The sequence below is a fragment of the Chinchilla lanigera genome, unplaced genomic scaffold, assembly GCF_000276665.1.
Source record: "Chinchilla lanigera isolate Chin_1 unplaced genomic scaffold, ChiLan1.0 scaffold00049, whole genome shotgun sequence".
In the NCBI taxonomy this organism is placed as follows: Eukaryota; Metazoa; Chordata; class Mammalia; order Rodentia; family Chinchillidae; genus Chinchilla; species Chinchilla lanigera.
In genome coordinates, this window is record NW_004955450.1 from 10,250,722 (window position 1) to 10,277,062 (window position 26,341).

The 26,341-nt window shown below is 41.4% G+C and overlaps 1 protein-coding gene across 2 annotated transcripts in view; it reads left to right on the plus strand.

The window, feature by feature from the left end:
- The first annotated feature begins 5,402 nt into the window (after positions 1 to 5,402).
- Positions 5,403 to 26,341, plus strand: part of Clpx (caseinolytic mitochondrial matrix peptidase chaperone subunit) — a 33,709-nt gene continuing 12,770 nt past the window's right edge. Inside the window, exons 1-6 of one of the 2 annotated variants that reach the window (XM_005393725.2) lie at positions 5,403 to 5,718; positions 12,408 to 12,568; positions 13,936 to 14,053; positions 20,841 to 20,995; positions 23,509 to 23,668; positions 25,516 to 25,557. In XM_005393725.2, coding sequence (XP_005393782.1) covers positions 5,640 to 5,718; positions 12,408 to 12,568; positions 13,936 to 14,053; positions 20,841 to 20,995; positions 23,509 to 23,668; positions 25,516 to 25,557 — 715 coding nt within the window. In that variant the 5' untranslated portion in view covers positions 5,403 to 5,639. The remainder of the gene's footprint in view (positions 5,719 to 12,407; positions 12,569 to 13,935; positions 14,054 to 20,840; positions 20,996 to 23,508; positions 23,669 to 25,515; positions 25,558 to 26,341) is intronic. The other variant, XM_005393726.2, reaches the window with a different exon arrangement.

Consider the following 26,341-nt stretch of genomic DNA (forward strand, 5'->3'; position numbering starts at 1 on the left):
GTCTTTCTGATCTGAACCTAGGAGTGCTCTACATTGTCCTACCACTGAGATGCAGCCCCAGCCCATTCTATTTTGGTTTAAATTGGTTTTGTTTTTTTGAGCCAGGGTCTTGCCATGTAGTCTAAATCAGCTTTGAACTCATTATGTAGCCCAGGATCGCTTTGAACTCACAATGCCTCAGATTCCTGCGGACTGGGATTACAGGTGTGTGACATCATGCCTGCTTTATGTTTTATTTTGAGATGGGGTCTTGCTAAATCCTCCAGACTAACCTTGAACTTTTAATCCTCCTGCCTTGGGCTCCCAAGCTTCGGTGTTTTTAAACAAGTAATTCTTAAAAGAAGGAGAGATGATAGTCCACTACATTAATGGAATGACTACTCATGTAGTCCTTGAAATAAGATATTTCTGGGTAAGGGATGCAGATTCTGCAGATCCCTAAAATCTCACCAGCTTTTGGTTGGTTTGTTTGTTTTTTGTCTTTTTGAGACAGCGTCTCGCTATGCAGTTCAGGCTGGCCTGGAGCTCACTTTGTATCCCAGGCTGGTCTCAAACTTGCAACGATTCTCCTGCCTCAGCCTCCCGAGTGCTGGGATTACAGGCATGCGCCGCCATGCCCGGCTTCTCACCAGCTTTTGAAGGAGGAAACAGACAGAATGGAGATCCCAATGGAGATTTCAGTTTGGGTTCTACTCTGCTGTCACTTTGAGCTTTAGGTCTCTTAAAACTTTCCTGAATCGGTCTTCTCGGCTGGGAAACTGAAACGCTGATAAAAACCTCACCAGGTCGTTGTGAGAATTCACATCTATCAGAAGGTAGATGTGAAAACTCTTTGTGGAGTTCTAGCTGATGTCATTAGTATTATTTTGCTTCTCACGTCACCTACAGACGCAAGCCTTTATTTTTTAGTCCTTAGCCTTTAAAATAGAAATATCGAATCCCTCAACCTTCATATTTAACTTTACATCCTGCCAGGGATCAAGGCCTGGCTATGTAAAGGAACAGCATTTAGCCATGAAAAACAAATGTCTTCATTGAGAAGATACAAGGATTCCCAGCAGAATTCTGGGTGGCAAACAGTAGCAGGGTTTCTGGTGGAAGAGAAGGTGAGATTGTTATGTCTACCAAAAAGAGTGTTGAGGGCAGGAGGTGTGACTCAGTGGTAGAGATCTTATTTTGCATGCACAAGGCCCTGGGTTCGATCTCCAGCACCAGAAAGAAAGAAAGAAGAAAACAAAACCACACAAGGAGTTTTGAGTCCAAAAAAGAGATTGAGAAATACAGTTTTAAAATCAGGCTGTCTTTCTGACTCATTGTGTGACCCTGGTCATGTTTTTTAGGCCTGTTTCTTCATCTGAAAAATTCATCTCTGATATTAGATGACTCACTAAATCCTCACTGACCCTGATCTATAAAACTGTTTTTCACAGCAACTTACAATATTCACCGTGCTGGAAGGTAGAATTCAGTGTGAAAGAAGAGGCCGGGCGTGGTGGTGCACGCCTGTACTCCCAGCATTCGGGAGGCTGAGGGAGGAGGATCCTTGGAAGTTCGAGACCAGTTTGGGCTACAAAGTGAGCTCAAGGCCAGCCTGAACCGCATAGTGGGACCCTGTCTCAAAAAAGATGAAGATAAATAAATAAATAAATAAATAAAATGCATCAAAACTGCCAAATTTGTGTTCCCTGTTTGTTGAAACCCTCACCGGCCTTAGACCAGAGCCACATGACTCTTGTTCACACTGCCAACAAAAGTTAATCTGAGTTGTGTACAGCTCCCCCTGTTTTGTACTTTGTAGGGCAAAGTCTACACTTTGCTAATTAGGTAACCACTGAGAATTCTTCCCTAGACAGCCATTGGTATTAACTATGGTATATGTTTATGTACTTTTTTTTTTTTTTTTTTTTTTTTTTTTGAAACAGGGTCTCACTATGCAGTTCAAGCTGGCCTTGAGCTCACATTGTAGCCCAGGCTGGTCTCAAACTCACAACGATCCTCCTGCCTCAGCCTCCAGGGATTTCAGGCATGCGCCACTGAACCTGGCCACTGTATACATTTATACAATTTGTCTACTAACACTTTCTTCTTTGTTAAGTGTAACTTGATCTGCTTATGGACAGGATTTTCTGAGGACACCTTCCCAGTAAGCAAAAGTATTGCTGTTAAACAAGCACATAATCAAATGTTTACTGAATTTCTACTATGGTTCATTTTTTATGGTTCATGGGGTTTTTTTTGGTACCGGGAATCGAACTCAGGACCTTGCTCTACTATGGTTCAGTCCCAAATATGTAACAAAGTCGGACACTTGCCTTCATTATCAGCTAGGCATAGTGGTGCACACCTAGAATCCCAGCACTTGGGAGGCTGAGGCAGAAAGATTGCTGCAAGTTTGAGGCCAGCCTGGGCTACATAATGAGACCTGGTCTTACAAAACAAAACAACAAAACAAAACAAACAAAGAGTTCATTGTCTAGTTGAGAATAGAAGGCTAAATGCACAAAATATCAACCCATAAACACAATCAAATGTTGAGTCACTGTGGGAATAATATAAAGATATACTGCATGTAGGGACATCCTACATCATTGTACTAGTATAGACAGCTAACCTAGATAAAAATATTATACGCAGACACACAGGGCCTGACCACTCACACACTTGGTCAAGACAAAGGTGAAAACACATTACAATTGTGATTGCAGGTGTAGCTATAGGAGGCCAGGCCTCAAGATAAAGACAAAGTGATCAGGCCCAAGATAGGTGGTAACACCTGGTCTAATGGAGTCTACGTAGCCATCAGTCATTTTGGTGGGTGACCAAGAGCCTCGAATTCATCCCTTCCTGAAAAGTTCTTTGTTCCCTCCATGCGCACTTGCTACGCTACTGGCTTCCCCATTGGCTCAATGTCACCTAAGCAGCTATACTTATAACCTTATCAGTTGATCATAGCTGTAACCCACGTTTTACCCATGTGGTTGTGCTCTATAAAATTTCCCCTGAGAAGTGGGGTCCTAAGCAACCCACTTTTGGGTCCTCTCCTGCCTCTCAGGAGCGGTGTCTCTCTCCTTCAATAAGTATTTCCTACTCATAACCTCTGTTGTTCCTTAGAATTTAGTCTTTGATTTTGGGGAACATGAACTCAGTGTGTCGGACATCTGGCAGGTTGGGAGTTATATTCCCCTCTATCATTTGAAGGTCTGGTATCACTTCTTATATCAGTACCACTGTCAAATACTTACTGACAGCCCTGTCTTTCCCCATTAGAATGGACGCTGCATGAGGAAAGAAAGTTTTATTTGTTCAGTACTATTTCCCAGCACCTGGCATGTAAGTGGTGCTAAATAAACTGCTGATTGAATGTATGAGAAATCCCATCCCTAGAACAGAAAGAGAGGGCTTCCTGAAGCAGTGATTCGGCTTGCCATATTGCAATCTATCAATGCTGACAACCAACTTCCTTTTTTTGGAGACGGGGGTCTCACTATGTAGCCCAGGCTGGCCTTGAACTCCTAGCCATCTTCCTCCCTCAGCCTCCCAAGTGCTGGGATTATAGGTATGTACCACCATGCCCAGGTGTTTTGTTTTTCTTTTTGAGACAGGGTTTCACTGTGCAGTTCAGGCTGGGCTTTAACTCATTTTGTACTCCAAGCTGGCTTCAAACTTACAATGACCCTCCTGCCTCAGCCTCCCAAGTGCTGGGATTACAGCACCACGCTGGGCATGAACTTGCAATCTTACTGCCTCAGCAATGCTTGGATTAAGGGCCTGTGCCGCCATGCCTGACTGGCCTCTGCTCCTGCATGCTAAGAAAGTACCAGGAGTCAGCTCCCCAAGGGAGAAAGAGCTGTGTGGCCTGGCTCAAGGCCGGTGCTCCTTCTTACAGACAGTTCTAGAGAACTACAAACCTCATTTTTTTTTTCTGGCCATAGGTCAATGAGGGCTAATTGACTTGTGTGACCTGGTGTTGGCCCCCCGCTTGACTCTCACTCCCAGGTTTCCCTTCCCGAAAGGTCAGACCTAAACTTGCTCTAGCTCACCTAGCAACTTCTCTGGGCGTCAGAGTAGATCAGACTCATACATAAGGTAAATAATTAGTACAGGATTGGAGATGAGTCTGATTCATTTGTCACCATCATCCACCTTGTGCAGGTAGTGGATTTGCTTTAGCTGTGCAATAGGAAGCAGGCGGTGCAGACATAGGGCTCAGGGGGTAACAGAAGAGAGCCATGAAGGGACTTTTCTTTTCTTTTTTGTCTTTTTGAGACCGGGTCTCACTGTGCAGTTCAGGCTGGCCTTGAGCTCACTTTGTAGCCCGGGCTGGTCTCAAACTCGGAACGATCCCCCTGTCTCAGCCTCCCGAGTGCTGGCATTACAGGCGTGCACCACCACGCCCGGCAGAAGGGACTTTTGAAGATGTCCCTTCTTTTGAAGGTGCGCTGGAGCCGGCCCCCGGCTGGCGGGAGGGTTAGGACCGACAGTAGCGCGACCAGCCGGTGGGGGTGGGTCCGCCTAGACCCTTGTACTCACAAGACCTGAAAGCTTAATCATCTCTAGGCTCGAAAGAGCAGGGAACGGGAGCTGTCATCTTCCAACAGTTCTTGCTGGAAGAATTAGGTGAAGATACCACTTTCATGCCATAAAAATGAGGAAACCAAAGATGACCAAAAATTAAGAACATGGAACCCCTGAGGAAAAGAACATACTGAGTCATAAGCGTCTAGTGGCTGCCGAGTCACTTGATGGATGGATGGATGGATGGGGGCGGGGTGTTGGGGGTTGAACGCAGGGCCTCGGGGCACCCTAAGCTCTCTCAGCAACACTTCCAATCCCGAGTCACTTACTTACTTACTTACTTACTTATTTATTTATTTATTTATTTATTTTTGGTCTTTTTGAGACAGGGTCTCACTGTGCAGTTCCCGCTGGCCGTGAGCTCACTTTGTAGCCCAGGCTGGTCTTGAACTCACAACGATCCTCCTGCCTCAGCCTCCCGAGTGCTCAGCTCCCGTGCGCCACCACGCCCGGCTCCCGAGTCCCTTTAAAGGCTCCCTCTGGGGCCACCTAAACCACTCGTCTCACTTTGAACTTCCCTGCCACCACTGAAAACTAAGTTGGATAAGAGCTTAACTACAAAGAGTTCAGATTACTCCCAGCATGCACCTTTCGGTGTCTAAAACTTTTCAACTCCCAGATCATGGGACTTCCGGAAAATTTGCGTGTCGGCACGTTTGGGGCTAGCCGCTTGCCGTAGCGCGCTCATTGGCGCCCAGGTCACCGCCCCCTTTCCTCCTCTCATGTTGAGGCCTCACGCACGCACGTACGCACGCACGCGCGTGTCCACGCCCCCCTACCTGGGCCCAGGGCGCAGGCGCGCGCACGCTCGCGGGGCCCGGTAGGCGGGGGATGGGGGGAAGGAGGAGGGGAAGGGAGGATTCCTGGCTGGGGTTCCCAGTGAGTGGAAGGCGGTGGGAGCGCAGAGCGGCCTGGCCTGGCTACCTGACGGGTGCGCTGGAGCCGGCCCCCGGCCGGCGGGAGGGTTAGGACCGACAGTAGCGCGACCAGCCGGTGGGGGTGGGTCCGCCTAGACCCTGATTGAGGTCGGCGAGGGGCCGAGCCCCGGCCTAGGCCCGGCCGAGATGTCCAGCTGCGGCGCTTGTACCTGCGGCGCGGCGGCCGCCCGGCTCATCAGCACCTCGTTCTCCGCGGCGCAGAGAGGTAACGGAGCGGCCCGCGCCGCAGCCCCGGCCCGCGGGGAGCCGGCCGGCCGACTGGGGTGACGGGGAGGGCGCGAGGCCCGTCCCGCCCGCCGCCTGCGCCTGCCGGGTGGGCCGGGGCTCTCCTCCCCGCCGTGGCGGCGGACCCCCGAATTGGCGGGGATCCCTCTGTGCTCTTGCCTGCCCGCGCGCTCTCAGCCTTCCCGAGCTTGGGGCCGGAATGCGGCCACTTCGCAGAAACTCTAAAAAGTCGCAAAATGTCCCCGGGGACTCTCAGCCCGGGCTGATTCCCTTCGGGGAAGTCGGGGGCCCTGGCACGGGCCGGGCCGCGGCGCTGTCACTTGCGGGACTACCTCGGGGCACCCAGCGGAAGGTGCGGGACGCAGGCCGCGCGACACTCGCGGTGTCGCTGTCATTGTGCGGTCGTCAACACCGGGGCATAAACAGAGCTCGAAGTTCTTCCCGGCGACGGGCAGCCCTCGGGGAATCGGCCGAGGAGACTGGGGAAACTGTGGCTGGACTTGATTTTGAAATCCTTAGGCGTGTCCGCAGTGGCCGGCCGGCCTCCCCAGCTTGTCATCCTTGACAGTTTCCCAAGAGTGGCTCTTGTTTACCTGCCCTGTTTGTTTATCTAGAGCTGTGAAAGAATGGCAGTCCCCTACCCAAGAGATTGCGGGGGGAAAAAACATTTTTCTGTTCCCAAATCTATGAATATCAAGTCTATGAGTCTAGATTTATTTATTTATTTATTTATTTACTTATTTATTTATTGAAAAGGTCCCGCTGTGCAGTTGGCCCCAAACTCTGGGGATCCTCCTGCCTCAGCCTATGAAGTGCTGCGATTACTGGCATGTGCCACCACACCCGGCTAGATCCTTTTATAATCACTAACTTCCAGACAAATTTGTTTTGGTTTATCAGTTTATGACCCTTGGATGACTTTCCTCATTTTTTGGTTATAAAATCTTTATCATTTACTAAATATATCCTGCCAGTTTATTTGCCATACACAAATGACATGGGGTAATGCGGGCAGAACATTTTGTAAAGTGGCCAAAATATTGTTAAACCTAGTACGGTCCAGGTTCTAAGAAAGATGTTTCAGTTCTGGAAATTTGATTTCTTTTTTTTTTTTTTTTTTTTTTTTTTTTTTTTTTTTTTTTTTTTTTTTTTTTTTTTTTTTTTTTTGGTTTTTCTCCGGTACCAGGAACCGAACTCACGACCTTGCGCTTGCCAGGCAGGCGCTTTGCCGCTGAGCTAAATCCCCAGCCCCTGGAAATTTGATTTCTAAATGCTTGAAAGTGACGGATAGTTTTTAACCAGTTTATTTGGCATACATTTGTTGAGCACCTACTGTGTGCCAGGCCATTTGGTACTGGAGGTAGTGAATAAGTCCGCATTGTCATATTTATATGTGGTGTAGTAGACAAAAATTAATAGCATTTCTAAGAGTGGGTAAAGTATTTGGATGTTCTTTTTGGGCAGGAAAGCCTTTGAGAAATTTTTTGATCTGTTCTAGTTAAAAGTCTCTGAAAACTATGAATCAGAAAATAAGTGGTTATTAATTTCAAAGCAACCACTGTTTTCTTTCAAAATATAAATATATCTGTCACATGGATACATATATAATTAGGTAAACCAGCACAAATTAATGGTTTATTATTTACTTGTGTACCTATTATAAAGTTTACTAGCAATTGTCAGAAATACAGAACTAGGCTGGGAATATAGTTCTTTGGCATAGCGCCTGCCTGCTTAGCAGGCATGAGGTCCAGAGTTCAATTCCTGGTACCAAAAAAACCAAAGGAAAAAACCAGAACCATTGTTTGTATCTTAAAGAAGTAAATTAAGCGTCAAATCTGAGACTGTAACACATATCACATAGTATGTATTTCTTTAGTGTTACTGGGGATTGAACTCTGGACTTTTGTACTAAGCTACATCCCTCAGCCCTTTGAAACCTTTTTAATTTTGAGCTGGGCATGGTGGCACACATCTGTAATCTCAGCATTCTGGAGGCTGAGGCAGGAGGATCCAGGCAAGTTGGAGGCTAGCCTACATAGCAAAACCCTGTTTAAAAAAAAACCTGGGGCATGGTAGCACATGCTTGTAATCCCAGAACTACAAACGCCAGACAGGAGAATTCTTATGAGTTCAAAGCTAGCCTGGGCTGCATAAGTGAGTTCAAGGCCAGCCTGAATTACAGAGCAAAAACACTGTCTCAAAACATAAACACAAAAATTTTTGAGACGGGGTCTCAGCAAGTTACCCAGGCTGGGTTTGAATTTAAAATCCTCCTGCTTCAGCCTCTTGAACTTCTGGATTACAAACATGTACCCTCATGCCTAAATTAGTTTAATATTTTTTTTTTTTTTTTTTTTGGTACCAGGGATTGAACTCAGGACCATATGCTTGCCAGGCGGGAACTTGTGCCACTGAGCTATGTCCCCAGCCCCAAACAATTACTTTTTTTTTTTTGGTTTTTTTTTTTGTGTGTGTGTGTCTTCTTTGGGACAGGGTCTCATGCAGTTCAGACTGGTCTTCAGCTCACTTTGTAGCATAGGCTGGTCTTTAATTTGCAACGATCCTCCTACCCCAGCCTCTTGAGTGCTGGGATTACAGGCATGCTCCACCATGCCTGGCTACTAGTTCGCTGTTCTTATAAACATTAGAATTAAGAATTCCTCATCAAAATACCTGTAATTTTCTAACTAGATACTGGGGAACTTCTCAGTATAACTAATTAAGAATTTAAAATTAGAGCCGGGTGTGGTGGCGCACGCCTGTAATCCCAGCACTTGGGAGGCTGAGACAGGTGGATTGTTGTGAGTTTGACACCAGCCTGGGCTACAAAGTGAGCCTAAGGCCAACCTGAACTGCATAGCGAGACCCTGTCTCAAAAAGACAAAAAAAAAAAAAAAAAAGCAATTTAAAATTAGAAAAATTGATTTCTGAACATCTTAAATAATTTCCATGGACTTATTTTACCTAGCTAGACTGACTTTTTTTCTTGCAGTATTAGGAATTGAACCCAGTGCCTCCCGAATATTAGGCACGTGCTGTTCTGCTGGGCTACATCTCCAGCTCATGATGCTAGACTTTAAAAATTTAAATGATAGTTTGAAACTTATTTAGTAGATCTTCTTATTGGACATTAGATCTATTTTCTTTTTCTGATAGACAATAATATGTATCAAATTTAATGTGTTTTTGGCACTATTTTCTTTGAATATGAAATTTATAGTAAAGTAGAAGTTTAAAATTTTTTCCTATCCAAACTTACAGGGGCTGGGGATGTAGCTCAGTGGCACAGAGCCTGCCTGCAAGCGTAAGGTTGTGAGTTCGATTCCCAGTACCCGCCCCAAAAAAGAAAATTGGATCTATTTGTGACAGTGAGGTATTAAGATCCCCCATTACAGTTGTGTTATTGCTCATTGATTTGGGGCTGGGGGTGTAGGTCAGTGGTAGAGTGCTTACCTAGCATGCATTAGGCCCTGAGTTCAATCCCCAGCACTACCAAAAAAAAAAAAAAAAAACTAACCAAACTTACATATATATTTTTAAAATGTACTTTGCATATATGAGGTCACCTTGCACTCTAAAGCTATACGTTATGAAGTGCCTGATTGTATTATAAAGGTTCTGTGACAGCGCTTGGTCTGAATCTGGCTATAAGAAGTATGGACTTGCAAAAGTCCACCTTTACTCGTTTACTCTTCAAAGGGTATTTGAAGAGCTTGGACATGTTAGCCTCTGTATGATTTCATGATTTCATGCATGATTGTTGCATGAAAATTATACTATGTCTACCTTAAAAATATTTAGATTTTAATTTTCTTTCTTCTCTTGTCAATATAATATAAATAAAATAAGACAAAGTGAATAAGTGATGAAACATGTTTATTCCTGGCATTGCAAAACATTTCTTCTTCCTTCTTCTTTTTTTTTTCTTTTTTTTGTGCAGTGCTGGGGATTGAACCTGGGCTTTAAGCATGCTAAGTGCTCTACACCAAACTGTACATTTCCAGCTCATACTACTTTATTTTGAGTCAGAGTCTTACTACCTAGTCCACCTTGAACTTGCAGTCCTCCTGCCTCAGCTTCCCAGTAGCTGGGATAACAGGTTTTTGCCGCTGGGCACAGCATTTACCATCCTGGTTGCTACTTTTCCTCCTCTCCTCTTCTTCTCTGCCTCCCCCTCCTCAGCTTCCTTCCTCCTTTTTTGTACTGGGGATTGAACCCAAGACCTTTGTGATGTGCTATATCCCAAACCCTTTTTTTATTTTTTATTTTGTAACGGATCTCACTAAGTTGATAAGTTCCCAGGGCAGTTCATCAGCCTAAGCCTGCCAGAGTGCTGGGATCTCTGGATGTACAGTATTCCAGTATTTATTTTTAAAAGCAGCGATGTTCAGAGATGTTCTATGTGGCAGATGTTTTATAAATAGTTTAACTTTTAACTGGCTTTTATCATTGCTGCCAGGCAGTCTTGCAAAATATACAGGAATAATTTGTTTTATGGCATTCAGGGGTTCTTCACCTGAGGTTCACAGGACCCTAAGGAGCACATGGATAGAATTCAGATATTCTCTGAACTGTATTTTCACTAATTTTGAAGTGAAATAAAGCATTTCCTTCAGTTATGAATGCAGGCAACAAATCCCAGTAGCCTGAATTTGTTATCAGGTAAAATCACAGATAATTTAATATCAAATTACAGTTTCTAATATCTCAAAATAATGTTTGTACTTTTCACTACTTTGAAACCATGGTAGTTATTAACAGAGCTGCTGTTAGATTTCATTTTGTTAATAAAGAAGCATTTTTTTCTTGCAGTGCTAGGGACTGAGCCCCAGGCCTTGCACATTCTAGACACTCTTACAACTGAGCCACATCCCTAGCCCTGAAAATATTTTGATAACTACTTTAGCATAATTGATTTCCCTTGTTATGTATTTTATTCTGTACATTAAAAAGCCATTCTGAGAGCCTTCCAAAAACTTCCTGAGATTGCCTGAGGGGTTCATGACACATACACAAATGTTTAAAATCTAAGATTAGTTTGCTTCAGTGCTTTATATATATATTTTCTCTGTTCTATCCTGTACCCAATATTGAATCCATGGGCTACTAAGCTATACCCAAGCCCTTTCATTTTCTTATTTTGTGGTGCTGGAGATTGAACCTGGGGTCTTCACATAGAGTTACCTCCTCAGCCGTTTTTAAATTATTTTTAAAAATTTTGATATAGGGTCTCACTAAGTTTCCCAAGCTGGGCTCAAACTTATAGTCCTCCTGCCTCTATCTCTCAAAATGCTGGAATTACAGGTTTGTCTCACCACTGCAGGCTCATTTTTGGTTTTAAGACAGAGCCTCAGTTGCCCAGGCTAGGCCCGAATTTGCAATCCTCCTGCCTCAGCCTCCTGAATGCTGGGATTACAGGCATGCGCCGCCACAGCCGGCTCATGTCTATGATTCTTTCACATGTAAAGCTGAACTTGTGTGTCTGTTATTGGCAGTACAAGGACACTTCACTCCTTCCACCCCCTCCAAGCGGCATTCCACTTGCCTGTATGAGTTTTGACTACTAAATACCTCGTAAGGGAACAGTTGAAATTTGTTTCCTTTGTTACAGGTACTACTCCTGTAACTGAAGGAGTTGTCAGGTGTATTCTCATTGGTAGAAATCCAAGAGCAATAATCAGACATGGTGGTGCACATCTGTAATCCCAGCACTCTGGAGGAGGCAGGACACATGAAAGTTTGAGGTCAGCTTGCGGTATATATTGAGGTTCAGAGCCAGCCGGGATTACGTAAACAAACAAAACCTGCTGGGTGTGGTGGTGAACATCTATAGGAGGATCGCTGTGGGTTCGAGGCCAGCCTGGGCTACATAGTGAGACCCTTCTCAAAAAAAAAAGGAGGGGAGCTGGGGATTTAGCTCAGCGGCACAGTGCCTGCCTGGCAAGCGCAAGGTTGTGAGTTCGATTCCCGGTACTGGAAAAAAAAACAAAAAAAAAAAAAAAGAAAGGAGAAAACCTCCACCACAAATGGCCTCAACAGGTGTGGAACTCTTCTCACATTTTCAAAGAGCCACACATTGCTAAGACCTGAGTAGTCTTGCCTCTCTTCGAAAGAATAGACACAGGAAGTATTTATATACCTGGAATCTTTCAGAGGCCCTGGCCTCACTAGCTTTTGAGAGGACTTAGCCTCTGATGGTATCATTGTTTATTGGTGTGTCCTACTGCTGTGAAAATGACAGCTGTTTTCAGTTTTTATGCTCAAGGGACTTTTGTTTGTTTCAAGGGTTTTTTTTTTTTTTTTTTTTTTTGAGACAGGGTCTCGCTATGCAGTTCAGGCTGGCCTTGAGCTCACTTTGTAGCCCAGATTGGTCTTGAACTTGCAACAGTCCTCCTGCCACAGCCTCCCAGGTGCTGGGATTACACGCGTGTGCCACCACGCCTGGCTTTTTTTTTGTCTTTTTAAGACAGAGTCTTGTTATACAGTTCAGATTGGCCGTGAGCTCACTTTGTAGCTCAGGCTGGTCTCAAACTCACAATGATCCTCCTGCCTCAGTGTCCCAAATGCTGGGATTACACACATGTGCCACCATGTCTGGCTCAAGGGCTTTTATTGAATCATGTCAATATTTGATGTGTAGACTAATACATTTCTTTTTATTTTCAGGTATTTCTTCTGGTCGCATTCATGTACCAGTTTTAGGAAGGTTTGGGACCTTTGAAACTCAGATTCTGCGCAGAGCCCCTCTTAGGACGTTTTCAGAAACACCAGCATACTTTGCCTCAAAAGATGGGACAAATAAAGATGGCTCTGGAGATGGAAATAAGGTAATTATTTTATCTTTGTTGGCACCTATACTCATGCTTTAATATCCTCTTTTTTTCTCTTTTTTGGTCTTTTTGCAGTGCTAAGGATTTAGTCCAGGATCTTGTACATTTGAGGCAAACACTCTACCACTGAGCTACATCCCCAACCCTGATGAGTTCTCTCCTTGAAACAATTACATAAAATTGTATTGTATGTTGTGTTGACGGATATCTTTTCTGTAGGAAATGTGAGATGTATAAGATAATCTGACGAATATTATGTTGTTTCAGTTTGAGCAATAAAATGATTTCATAAGCATTGCGTTTAGAAAGCAGTACTTAAAAATTTTGACTGGGCATGGTGATGCACACCTGTAATTCCAGCACTCAGGCTGAGGCAGGAGAATTGCAGAGTTCGAGGCCAGCCTGGGGTACATAGAGAGTTCAAGACCAGCCTGGACTACATAGTGAGACTTTGTCTCAAAACCTGCCCCCGCCCATTTATTTATCACCGAAAGTAGTGGTCAGTATCATTAATCTGTGTAGACACAATTGAATAAGGAATCACTATAATTTCTTGCTTTCATATAATTCTTACAACCCATGATAGTATAAACCTCACTTCATCCTTTATCTAAAAGTCTTGGATATCTGATATACTTCAGGTTGGGCTACTCTGTAGCTAGCAAGTAGATGATTTGTGATTGTATTAGGTCAGTGAATTACCAGATTTTTCTCATTATGTGAATTTGACTAGCACTTGAGTTCATATTATGTACTAGGCGCTGTCGTATTCGTACTTAATAGCAACTCAGAAGTAGGTAAAATTATTCCCATCTTACTTGTTTGTTTTGTTTTTTGAGATAGGAGCTCACTATAGTTCAGACTGGCCTCAAACTCACAACGATCCTCCTGGCTTAGTCTCCTGAGTGCTGGGATTACAGGCATGTACCACCACACCAGGCGACTTTTGGTTTTTTTCCATTTTAAAGATTAAAAGTTATTTGTCAGAATATGAAGTCACTACCTGCCATGATCATAACTCCTGATTCAATTCCATTGAAAGGTAGTTTTTTAACTGTAGTAACTTTTTTCCCTAATATTTATTGAGTCATTAAAAGAAACTTGTTATATTGTCAGTACAGACAACATAAAAGAGGACTACAGGTAAATACGTGTGTTTATTAGGATTGATTTGATTTTTGTGTAAATAGATCTTTTGACACTAGTAATGTTAGGATATAAACTACATTAATAATTCCATTCTGGAAATTGTGAAAAGTATAAGATTAACTACAAATTCTGTTGTTTACAGTTAAGCACCACATTAAGTGGTCACCTGCAACTAATAATTAACCCTCTTTTTTTTCCTCCTCCACAAATACTAGAAATCAGTGAGTGAGGGAAGCAGTAAAAAATCAGGCTCCGGGAGTTCTGGGAAAGGTGGAAACCAGCTACGCTGTCCTAAATGTGGCGACTTGTGCACACATGTAGAGACCTTTGTGTGTAAGTTTTACTTCTTGTGATGTTCCTCTTTTCCCCCATCTAATCTGTAAGTCATTAAATGTATAGAAACATAGTAGTGACATAAATCAGAGTAATTTTCTTCCGAAGCTTAAGGGATTCTCTATTCAGCAGATACTGAAAATCCTCAGGACTGGTAATACTTCGCACTGCTGTATAAGAGATAAATTAAAAATATTTACCTCTTTATTTTGCTTTAGTGCACTTATTTCAAATTTGCATTTTGAGAGTTTTAATATGTATAATCATTGGGTTGTAGTGAACTAAGACTTACTCTATATTTATCACATTCTTCAAATACTTACTGAGTATGCTCTATGACTAGAAGGACCAGTCATTGGAATATTAAGGTTACAGGTATGCATCCCCACACCTGGCTCTGAGAATTTCTTAATGTATAAGTGTCATATATATTTTGATTCAGAGAAAGAGTTCAACCTTTCCAGACTTAAAGAAAAGTTTCTTAAAGTAGAACAGGGAAGAAACTAAGTTTAATAAATAAATGCCAACATACATAATTTTACTCTTACAACCTTATTTTTGTCAGGATTGGGAATTTCTCATTTTTATAAGAAGCTGAGACTTAGCAAAGTTAAGTAATTCATCCACAGTCACATAGCAGTGAAGATTTCCTTTTCCAGGTTTCTAACCCATGCATTTCTACCAACTAGAGATTCTTTAGGGATAAACTAGCTCCTCTGGGGGTCAGACTTTTTATGCACTGTTTTCAAAACTTGCCAGGATGTTGGGCATGGTTGGCGCATGCCTGTAATCCCAGATACTTGAGGCAGGAGGATCACATGTTACAGGCCAGCCTGGGCAATTTAAGAGAGACTTTGTCTCAAAAGAAAAAAGTGAAAAGAACTGGAAATCATAGCTCAGTGGTAGAGTACCCTTTGGTTTGATCCCCAGTACTATTTTCAAAAATACTAAATTGTATTAATCACTGTGTGGGGGTGATCGTTACATAGGTAGAGCTTCTGAGGGCTCTTCCCTAGAGATTAAGGTTGTATAGCTATGAGGGACAGCATCTATCCTTAGCAGTTAGACCAAGTGCAGAAACACTGCTTTGTTGTAATCTGAGGCCGAGGCTTGTTGCCTTTGGGAGTTCTAACTGGAGGTAGTGATATGAGAGTACAAAACGTGGAAGAGATGAGTAAAATAAAGGTACACACTTTGCCAGGCATGGTGGCACACACCTGTAATCACTGCCCTTGGGAGCCTGGGCCTGAGGCAGGAGGCAGGAGGCTTGCTGAGAGTTTGAGGCCAGCCTGGGCCACATAGCAAGACTTAGTCTCCAAAAAAATAAAATAAAGAAAAAGTACGCACTTACACATAGTAAGTAAATTGTTTCTTGAGTAGCACATTGCCAGGCTCAGAAAGTACACAGATGAACATGACATTGTCCTCTGCAGCTTTACTTGCAGGCTGCAGCAGTGCCCTGAGCCCTCTCTTGGTTTTGCTGACCCACAATGAAAGTCTTTTCAGAATGTATCCCTTTGAATGCTGATAACATTCTGTGTGTACATATTAAAACTGGGGCTATCCTGTTGCTAGAGGGAGGGTTTGTGTTGCCTTTTTAACATCTCAAGTTATTTTGTTTAAAATTACACTCAGTAATTGTTCTAGTGTTTTTTGTTTGTGTTTTTGGTTTTTTTTAAGACAGAGTCTTGCTGTGTAGTCCAGGCTTCCCATGAACTCTTGATCCTGCACCACCTTGTCTGGCTGGTTTCATCTCTCTGTAGAACATTTTCTTTCTTTCTTTCTTTTTTTTTTTTTTTTTTTTTTTTTGTGGAACATTTTTATCACCCCAAAAAGAAACCTCATAGCTCTTAGCAGTTACTTTACCTTTTTCCCACTTAGCCTTGACAGCTATTAATCTAGCTTCTGTCTCTGTGGATTTACCTATTTTGGATATTTCATATAATAAAATTGTATAATAGGTGACATTTTTTCTTCTTTGTTTTTCTTAGTAGTGCTTATAAATGTTACAGAATGTTGGGTTTCAGTGTGTATCATGTATTTTGATTATCTCCACCCCCACCTTACCCTTTCTTACAACCCCTCCTCTCCTCCTTCCTCTTCTCCTTTATTCCTTCCTCTTGTCTAATAATAGTCTTCCTTCTGTTTGGTTTTTATTTGGGGGAGTTTGTGTTTGTGTGTGGGGAGGAGGCTGAGTATTGAATCCAGGGTTTTCACACTGAGCTATATCCTCAATTCTTTTTACTTTTTTTTTCAGTTTTAAAAATTGCATTTTATATGGGGTAACCAACTCGGGCCCCCTTCTGTCTCTCTCTTGGACAGAAACTTTCTTTCCCTCAATAAATATATTCTGCTCTTTTAAAAAAATTGCATTTTATTTTAAAATTAGATGTTATCTACATACTGTACAATGATCCAAAGCTGGAAAGATCTTCCTGCTGCCTGATTGCAGCCCCTGTTCCCTGTTGCAGAGGCACCCAGCGATTCCCGTTAGAAAGAGGGCCTTTAGCAAGAGTGGGAAGGAGTCGAAGCTGGGCGTGGGCATCGTGGCACACACCTGTAATCTCAGCACTCAGGAGGCTGAGGCAGGAGAATCGTTGCGAGTTCGAAACCAGCCTGGGCTACAAAGTGAGCTCAAGGGCAGCCTGAACTGCATAGTGAGACCCTGTCTTAAAAAGACAAAAAAAGAAAAAAGAGTAGGCCAGGGGAGCAGGGGCTCTATGTGCTGGCAGCGCCAGTCTCTTGACAGATGGTCACAGTTCCTGCCCAGGGTCCTCTTCATCTGGCTGTCCTGCTTCAGAAGTCCCACTCTCAACTCTGGTCCTTGCGATGGTACTTCAGTTTTCAGGCCAAAGCACTGTGTGGCCAGTTCCTCACGCCATCTCATCTCAAGGTGATAGTGTCCAAGGGGATGAAAATAAGTCTTAGTAAATGGTTTGTGAGTTTCCAAAACTCAATCCTACTCAACAGAATCTTTTTGTCTTTGGTTTGTTGATATTGTCTTACTGAGGAGTCCAAGCTGACCTCGAACGTGCCACATGCGTGCTTCAGCCTCCTGAGTGCTAGGATCCCAGGCAAGCACCACTTCAGTCCTTTTTAATTGTTTACATTTTGAGACAGGGTCTTACTAAGTTGCCCAATCTTGCAATGCTCCTGCATCAGCCCCCCATAATGCTAGAATTACAAGTGTGTTCTACCACTCCCAGCTTCCCTTCTGCTTTCATTTCATCGGTTTTACATTCTACATATTTGGGAGAATATAGGATATTTTTCTTTCTGAGTCTAGTTCATTTTGTTTAACATGTTCTACTGGTTGGCTGTTTTGATAATGCTACTGTGAACATTGTGTGTGTGTGTGTGTGTGTGTATGTGTGTATATACATAGGTTTTTGCTTCTCTGAGAAATGAAAATTCTGAGTCTTAAAATCTCTAGGTTTTACAGAACTGCCAGACTGTTTTCTAGAGCAGTTAGTGGCATTTTACAATCCAGCTAGCAATGTATCAGGATTTCAGTTTCTCTGTATCCTCTTTACCACTTATTTTATACTCAGTGATTGTGAAATAATACCTCATTGTAGGTTTAATTTTCTTTTCTTTTCTTTTCTTTTCTTTTCTTTTTTTTTTTTTTTTGTCTCTTTGAGACAGGGTCTCGGTATGCAGTTCAGGCTGGCCTTGAGCTCACTTTGTAGCCCAGGCTGGTCTCGAACTCAACGATCTCCTGTCTCAGCCTCCCTAGTGCTGGGATTACAGGCGTGCGCCACCACACCTGGCAATGGTTTTAATTTTCATTTCCCTTGTGACGATGTTTAACATCTTTTTGGTGTGCTTATTACCCATTTGTGTATATCTTTTTTGGAGAAATGACTATTTAAATCTTTTTTCCCTTCATCATTCATTCATTCAACAGGGTCAGATGAGGTAGCCCACGCTGGCCTTGAACTTGCTTTGTATGCTAGGCTGCCCTTCAACTCAGTTTTCTATGTCAGCTTCCTCAGTGCTGGGATTATGGACACACACCGTCACATTCAGCTTTTGTCCATTTTTAAGTTGGATTCTCTTTATGCTTAAGTTGAATTCTTTGTATTTTCTGAATATCTAGGTACATGATTTGCAAATGTTTTCACTATTGGGCAGTTCTTTTGAGTGTTGTATAGCAGTCATCAGCAGACTTTCATTGTAAAATGCCGAACAGTTAATATTTTTGGCTTTGTGGACTATATGGTCTCTTGTTACAGCTGTTCTACTCTGCAGTTAAAATGTAAAAGCAGCTGCAGACAGTGAATGAGTGTGTCTGAGTTCTAATAAAACTTGTATAGTTGTAGTGATTATAGTATAGTTGTACTGATTTTTCAAAAATTAGAATAGGTACTCTAGCTTTTTTTTTTTTTTACAGTACTGGGGATTGGACCCATGGTCTTCCCAATGAGCTACATCTCATTACCCCCGCTTCCCAGTTTTATTTTTAATGTTTTATTTTAAGACAAATTATTGCTAAGTTGCCCAGGCTAGGCTCCAACTTGTGATCTTCCTGTTTCAGCTTCCCAGCATACTCGGATTACAGGCATTTTGCCACAATTCCTGGCTCTTGCTAAGGAGAAATACACTGTTTACTACCTACCATCCATCCATCCATTTATTTATTTATTGTCTATTCGAAAAACTAACTTGTCAAACATGAAATCTCTTTTTGTTTAAGATAGAGCCTTTTTATGTATATAATATTTTTGAAACTTTCAGTGGTTTGGAGAATTTATTTTTGACATTGAAGTGTGTCCAGAATCATGAGGAACTTTGATTTAAACAGATCTCCTAGGACTAGGTGTGCAGCTCAGTGGTAGAATGTTTGCTTGACATTTGTGAGACTGTGAATTTGATCCCTAGCACCACAAAACAAACCAGAGAAAAATCTGAAAAGGTTTTCTGTGAGGCAGTCTTTCTTATCTTCGGCATATTATACAAGTATGTTTATTGGGAGCAGTATTATTGTAAAAAGGATAGTGCCATACTTGTAGTGAGCCTTTAAAAGAAACAGTATTCCCTCATAACTGAGCAAAATTAGAATTTTGCCTCTTATTTTTAGGAGTAAAACGTTGTGCCTTATAATGCTTACAAATTTTTCTGAAATACCATTTTGATAAATATTGTTGACTCCTCAAACTTGGGTATACATATTGAACCTATTTCACTTAAAATTGTATATATTGTATTAAGCAAACCTTCAACAATAAACAAAGAGGATATGGTAGGTTAGTATTTAATCTCATTCCCTTTGACCTAATTTCTTCAGAGAGATATTTTGTTTGTATGCTTTCAGGCCAGATTTTCCTGTCACACAGCCTGAACTGGATCAGAGGCTTCTCTGCCCTTTAATCCTTGCCCTGATTACCATTGGTTGCAGTTGTAAACTGGTGCCTCATTATAAAATAGAAGCATTCATGTCTTCCCATTGATGGGATATGGTGATTGTATACTTGAGCTTGTGCTAGCTGCAGGTTCTTGGAATGGCTTGATCTTTCTCTTTTGGTTTTTTGAGACAGAGTCTCACTGTGTAGTGCAGGCTGGCCTTAACCTAGCTATGTATCCCAGCTTGGCTTGGATTTCTTATTCCTCCTGCCTCAGCCTCTTGAGCGCGGGATTACAAACATGCACCACCATACTTGGCTGATATTTTTCTTCAGGCAAACATTTATAGTTGATCAATGATTAGAACACGTGTGAGCTCACTTAGTTTAAAGTATACTGCTAGAATTTATTCACAGGGTTTTTTTCTTTTTTGAAATAGGTTTTCACTTTGTAGTTCAGGTTCCTGGGACTAGCTATGTAGCCCAGGCTGGCTTGGAAATTGAAGTCCTCCTTCCTTAGCCTCCTGAGTATTTGAGATTGGAGGCATGTACCACTTAGTGATATTTGGACTAGAGAAATAGAAATTAATGAAGTAAAGATAAAATAAGAAATATATGAAATAATTTTATATATTGACTTGGTAAAAATGCTCATATATGTGAGAGAACCTAAAGAATATGCCTTTTTATAGCTTTAGAGATTAAAATAGATTTATCTCTTTCAATTTTTATGTACGTTTGAAAGTTCGTAGTAAAATGTTGGAAAGTGAATTAATCTACTTGTACTTTTTTCATGGTTTATTCAAGTATACCTGTAGAGTAGATTTTTTTTTTTTTTGGTCTCTTTGAGACAAGGTCTCGCTATGCAGTTCAGGCTGGCCCTGAGCTCACTTTGTAGCCCAGGCTGGTCTTGAATTCACAGTGATCCTCCTGCCTCAGCCTCCTGAGTGCTGGGATTACAGGCGTGCACCACCACACCCAGCTAAAATAGATTTCTTAATATTTACAAAGTGTTTTTAAATGTGTCTTCAGTTGATGAAAGGATCTCAGTCAATCTTTGGTCTTAATGAAGTATGTCACAGAATGAAAGAAAACTAACTCTGGGTGTGGTGGTGCGTGTTGGAATCCCAGTGCTCGGGAGGCTGAGACAGGAGCATCTCTGTGAGTTTGAGGCCACCCTACTGAAAAGAGAAAAAAAGAAGGAAGGAAGGAAGACAGACAGAAAGAAAGCCTAGTAGAAATGAACAGAATGTTAGTTTACTGAGTGCATCTGTCTTTGTAATATATTTAATGTATAAACCAGGCTGTTTTCATGGTTCGTGGCATGAGTTGCAAACCTTTGAGTTAATGCAGAACTTTTCACTTACGATCAGTCTTCGAGTTTATAAACATCATTGGAATTGCTTTTTTCATTATCTTCTGCTGAGCTCTGTTTTCCTTTTCAGCATCTACCCGTTTTGTCAAGTGTGAAAAATGCCATCACTTTTTTGTTGTGCTATCTGAAGCCGACTCAAAGAAAAGCATAGTCAAAGAGCCTGAGTCAGCAGCAGAAGCTGTAAAGTTGGCGTTCCAGCAGAAACCACCTCCTCCTCCCAAGAAGGTACAGGTCTCGGTTCAGTCTCACAGAGGTTTAACTTGAAATCTGTCCTTCGCTTCCCTAACACGAGTATCTAATACTTTTACTAATAAATATTATAAGTTCTTAATAAACTACTGTGTACCTGCAAAATGTTAATGATATGTGATACATTGCTTTGTCCTTTATTAAGATTATTATATTATCAATGGAATATAGTTGGATTTTTTTGGGGGGGATGGTGGTGGTTGTGATGGTACTGAGGATGAAATCTAGCTCTATCCCCAGCCCATTTTTATTTTGAGACAGAATCTTACTAGGTTGTTCACAATTTGTGATCTTCCTGCCTCAGCCTCTCTCAGTGCAGATATTATAGGAGTCTCCCGGCATGCCTGGGTAGTTGGGTGATTATTAAAATGGTATTAGTACCAGGTTAATGTGAAGTAATACCGTTGTGTAGTTCAGCTGTTGACTTTTGTTTGGGCCCCTGAATAATACCAGTTTGCAATGATCACCCTTAAATAAGTCTATTTTATGGTAAAACAGTTTTGAGCCTAAAAGTATCAGCAAGTGTTTTTATTGACACGCAGCGTGCCAGGGCTCCCCTGTGTATCACTGTGGCTCTTTCGGTGCCGCCTTTCCGTCAGTCTCGGGCAGTGTGGCTGTGGTCCTGTGAAACATGTCAGAGTGCACGCTCGCTCCTTGGTGCGTGGTGTGCACTTTTTGCGAACCAGAAGCGCTTGCCTCCTGGCCTGTGCTCCTCGTTCCGGCTGTGTCTCAGAGGTCTGCACACTGAGTTATTTCCCACTTTATGCCTCAGCATATCTTTCTCACACTGTGCTTAGATACCAGTGTTTTTCTGTCTACCTCTACGTGTGCTGTGATAGATTTAATAATTCATAGGTGTAACCTGTTAGGAATGAATGAGACTTTAAAAAACTATAGTAAAATGTACAACAACTAAAGAATTTGTCATGTAAAAATAATGTAATAGAACATACAGCAATTAAGTTTCATATCTGTAAAAACTTGTGTACACTCGAAGACATCTGTGTAAAGTTCTAGAAAAGACATAAACTCTTTTCAGGTGTTGGTTGGTATTAATTTTTTTTTTTTTAACCCCCAGTAGTACCGGAGATTGAGCCCAGTAAATGCTGAACTATATCTTTAGTCCTTTCTATTTTTTAAATTTGAAACAGGCCAGGTGTGATGGTACATGCCTGTAATCCCAGCTCTTGGGAGACTGAGGCAAGAGGATCGCCACGAGTTCAAGGCCAGCCTGGGCTCCTTAGTGAGCTCAAGGCCTGCTGAACTACAGAGCAAGACCCTGTCTCAAAAAAACAAAAGAAAAACTAAATAAGTTTGAGACAAGGTCTCAGTAAGTTTCCTAAGGCCTTAAACTTGCCATCCTCCTGCCTCAGCCACCCAGGTAGGTGGGATTATAGGCATGCATCACCATGCCTAGCTAACTTCATTTTTATTCAGTAAAAAATGGTAAATGAATTTACCCTGTCCAAAGCTGTTGGCAGTAACCAAATATAGAATAAAGCTAAGAATAGGCTGGGACTATAGCTCAGTGGCATAGCACCTGCCTGGCAAGCACAAGGTCCTGAGTTTGATTCCCCATACCAAAAAGAAAGAAAGAAAGAAAGAAAGAAAGAAAGAAAGAAAGAAAGCAAGCAAGCTAAGAATAAAACTTTTAGGTTGACCTTTAGGTTAATCAATTAAATTAAGATTAATATTGGAAAGCCAGGTATATGGTATGCTCCTGTATCAACTGCATTTGATACAGAAGACTTACAGCTTGGCCAATTTAGTGAACTCATCTCTAACAATGAAATGAGATGAAATGAAATGAAACAAAATAAAATGAAAGGTTCGGGAGATGTAGCTCCATGGTAGAGTACTTACCCAGCATGCTTGAGACCTTGGGTTCAGTTACCCATACCTTGGAGGGGGATTAATAGAAAAAATGTAAATATTTGTTAGTTTTAACATACATGGATACTGGTAGGATAATGGTTTTTGATTATATAATACCTAATTCTGGAAGAGGTAATTTTATAATCTTTGTGAAGGATATTATGTGGGGAGAAGTATAGAAAGGATTGATTTTCATCATTTACATTAATGATGTTATTTTTAGGCCTTTGGTGGCAGGGGTAAGTATTCCACATAAATTTAGTGTTAACTTTCGTGAAAAAATTAGAATTGATGGCATTATTTGCCATTAAACAGTGGTATTTTAAGCTACATAGCCGATGAATTGTGATTGATTGATTGATTGATGTGTTCGTGTATTTAGAGAGAGGGTGTTGCTGTGTAGCCCAAGTTAGCCTTGAACTCTTGATCCTCCTGCCTCGTTGGCCCCAGTGCTGGGACTGTGTTGTGCCTCCCTGTGTCCAGCAGCATTTCACTTCTAATGAGTCCTTTTCTCAAGTCTAAAATCTGAGCAGAAGTGCTCATTGTGTAACTTTGTAGTGTTTGTATTTATGATAAAGTTCATAGTTAATTACTCATAACTAATCATTTTTCAGATTTATAACTACCTCGACAAGTATGTGGTTGGCCAGTCATTTGCTAAGAAGGTGCTTTCAGTTGCTGTGTATAATCATTATAAGAGAATATATAATAATATCCCAGCTAACCTGAGGCAGCAAGCAGAAGTTGAGAAGCAGACATCTTTAACACCTCGAGGTTAGTGTTTTTTTAATTTAATTTAATTTTATTTTATTTTTTGTGGTACCAGGGATCAAACTCATGACCTTGTGCTTGCCAGGCAGGGCTTTAGCCAGTGGGCTATCTCCCCAGCCCCTAGAGGTTAGTGTTTTTGATCATTGACCAAAATAGAGATTGCTGTGCTGAGAAGTAACCTTCATTTGTGACTCCTTGTTTGAGTCTTAAAATGCATTTGATACAGGGCTGCACTTTTGAAAGTGTGCTCACTTTTCATTAGTGTAGGTTGTGGTATCATTTTGGCACATTGCCAGTAGCATTTTAAAAAATTTAATAGATGTGAATAGAAACTGCTGGGGTACGTTAACTTGTAGGTAAGGTAAGTGTTGTTTCTTAACACTTTCACTTTCATAAACTTACATATACAGGGGTTCTACATCATAAAGTGGAATATGTTTCTTATGAAGGTTCTCAGTTAAAAGTGTTTGAAAGAGGCTGGGATTGTAACACAGCAGCACAGTGCCTGCCTAGCATGTGCAAGGCCCTGGGCTTGATCCCTAGCACCACAGAAACAATCAAATAAGAAGAAAATTGAGGGCCACTAGGGTAGAGTTTGAGTTGTTGTCTTTGAATGGTGGATTTCACCACTAGTTTACCATGGCTTGATCATTGTATGTCCCTGAGTTCTTCTTAGGTTCAGGGTACAGAATTTCATTTGCCTAAGTCAGATATGTGGAGGTATAGCTGTATAGCATGTCTGGCACTCTTTTGGGCAGATTTGTATGTGATTAAAGTTAGATTCTAATATACCCATATACTGTGTAATTTCGGTGTATACAATATATGAATTATATTAATAGAATGACTACCAAAACACGATTTTGAATAGAGTAACATTGTAAATATTTTTTATTTTGAAGTGCTACTCAATATTTAAATTTGTAAACCTATTGATGTAGTAACTACCAAATACATAACTGATTTCATTGAAGACACTTGTTCATTTGTTGAACTTACTGCAAAAGAGTCGTGGTAGTTAGTATCAGTTACTTATTTTTAGACAACATAAATCATAACTAATGGGAAACTCAAAACTTCTTTTTTTGCTTGTTTTGGTTTTTGGGAGCAAAGTCTCATTTAGGCTCATTATGTAGCCCAGGCTGGTCTCAAACCGCCAAGTATTCTCCCACCTCGCTCCCCTATTGCTAGGATTACAGGCGTGCACCACCATGCCTGGCCAGAGCTTCAGTTTTTATAAGGTCCGAAAAGCACCATCTAGTCATGGAGCAAAATATTTGTTATAATTCCTTCAGTCAATCTTCAGATCACTTCTCAGGCTTTTGGCTAAGAGCAAGTGTAATAAATCAGTGTTGAAGTTGCTGTAGGTGCTAAAAGAACAAATATATTTATATTTAACTCTTACAGGAGACTTAAGTTGTTATACTGTTTTCTTAAAATAGTAAATTCACAAATATGAATATTAGCAGTTGGACAGCCATCATTGGTCTGGTTTTGTTTTGTTTTATACAGGAAGGATGTAGCATATAAATTCTTTTTGTTTTTTTTTTTTTTGTTTTTTGAGATAGGGTCTTGCTGTATAGTTCAGGCTGCCGCTGAACTAACTACGTAGCCCAGGCTGGCGTCGAACTTGCAGCAGTCCTCCTGCTTCACCCTCCCAAATGCTGGGATTACAGGCATGCGCTACCATGCCCATCTTATAAGTTCCTTCATAATGGGAAAAGCTGAAAACAGTGGTAATGAACAGCTATTTTAAATATATTTAGAAAAGGGCAGGAAGTGGGATACTGTTTCCCCAAACTGAGAAATATATAATACCTTCATGTTACCATTTTTCATCTTCTTTTTAGAGTTAGAAATAAGAAGACGGGAGGATGAGTACAGATTTACAAGTAAGTAACCTTTCCTTAGGTGTCCTCTGTAGCCTCCTTTCTTTGGAGATTTGCTGCTAAGATACTCACTCAGCATGAAGTAGTAAACACTCGGTGAAGTGTCTTAGCAGTAGTAAAGATAGACATGTATTTGCATGTATCTTACCAAGTAAGTGTGTTTTATTCATCTGTGGCATGTAAATTTGTCATTTATGGTATGTATAACTTCATTGCTAATTTTTGTAGTTGGTTTATTTCAAATACTCAGTTTATCTTTCTTCTTGGCTATACAACCAAAAGGCACTCTGCCACTGAGCTATATCTTTTTTTTTTCTTTTTGCCAGATTATAGAGTTGGCCTGCTGTGATAACATTTTTTGTGGAGGCAGATTATCTTCTAACTCTTCTTTGCCAGAAACTGTACTGTTTATTTTTGGTATTTCTGAAATTTATTATGGTCTTGCAAATTATGAATAAGCCCCATTCACTGTTTCCAGCCCTTGCTTGCCCCTATAAACATCATGGTATGATGGAGGGTGTGGAAGGGCCTGATACAGCAAGGAGAGAGGCCTTTCAGAGGTCTTGCACCCCTTTGGAGGTAGATAACAGTTGTTGCACGGAGGCGAATATTCCAGAGCTGTCATAATAAGATTCTCATGGCTTTTTGTTGTATTGAAACAACAAAGGAAATTTGGCTAAATTTGATACTTCCACATTTGCCTTTAAACCCAGCAGTATTGTATATCTACTGTTTGAAGTGTACTACATATACTGGTTTACCACTTCTGCCGTGACACTTATTATAT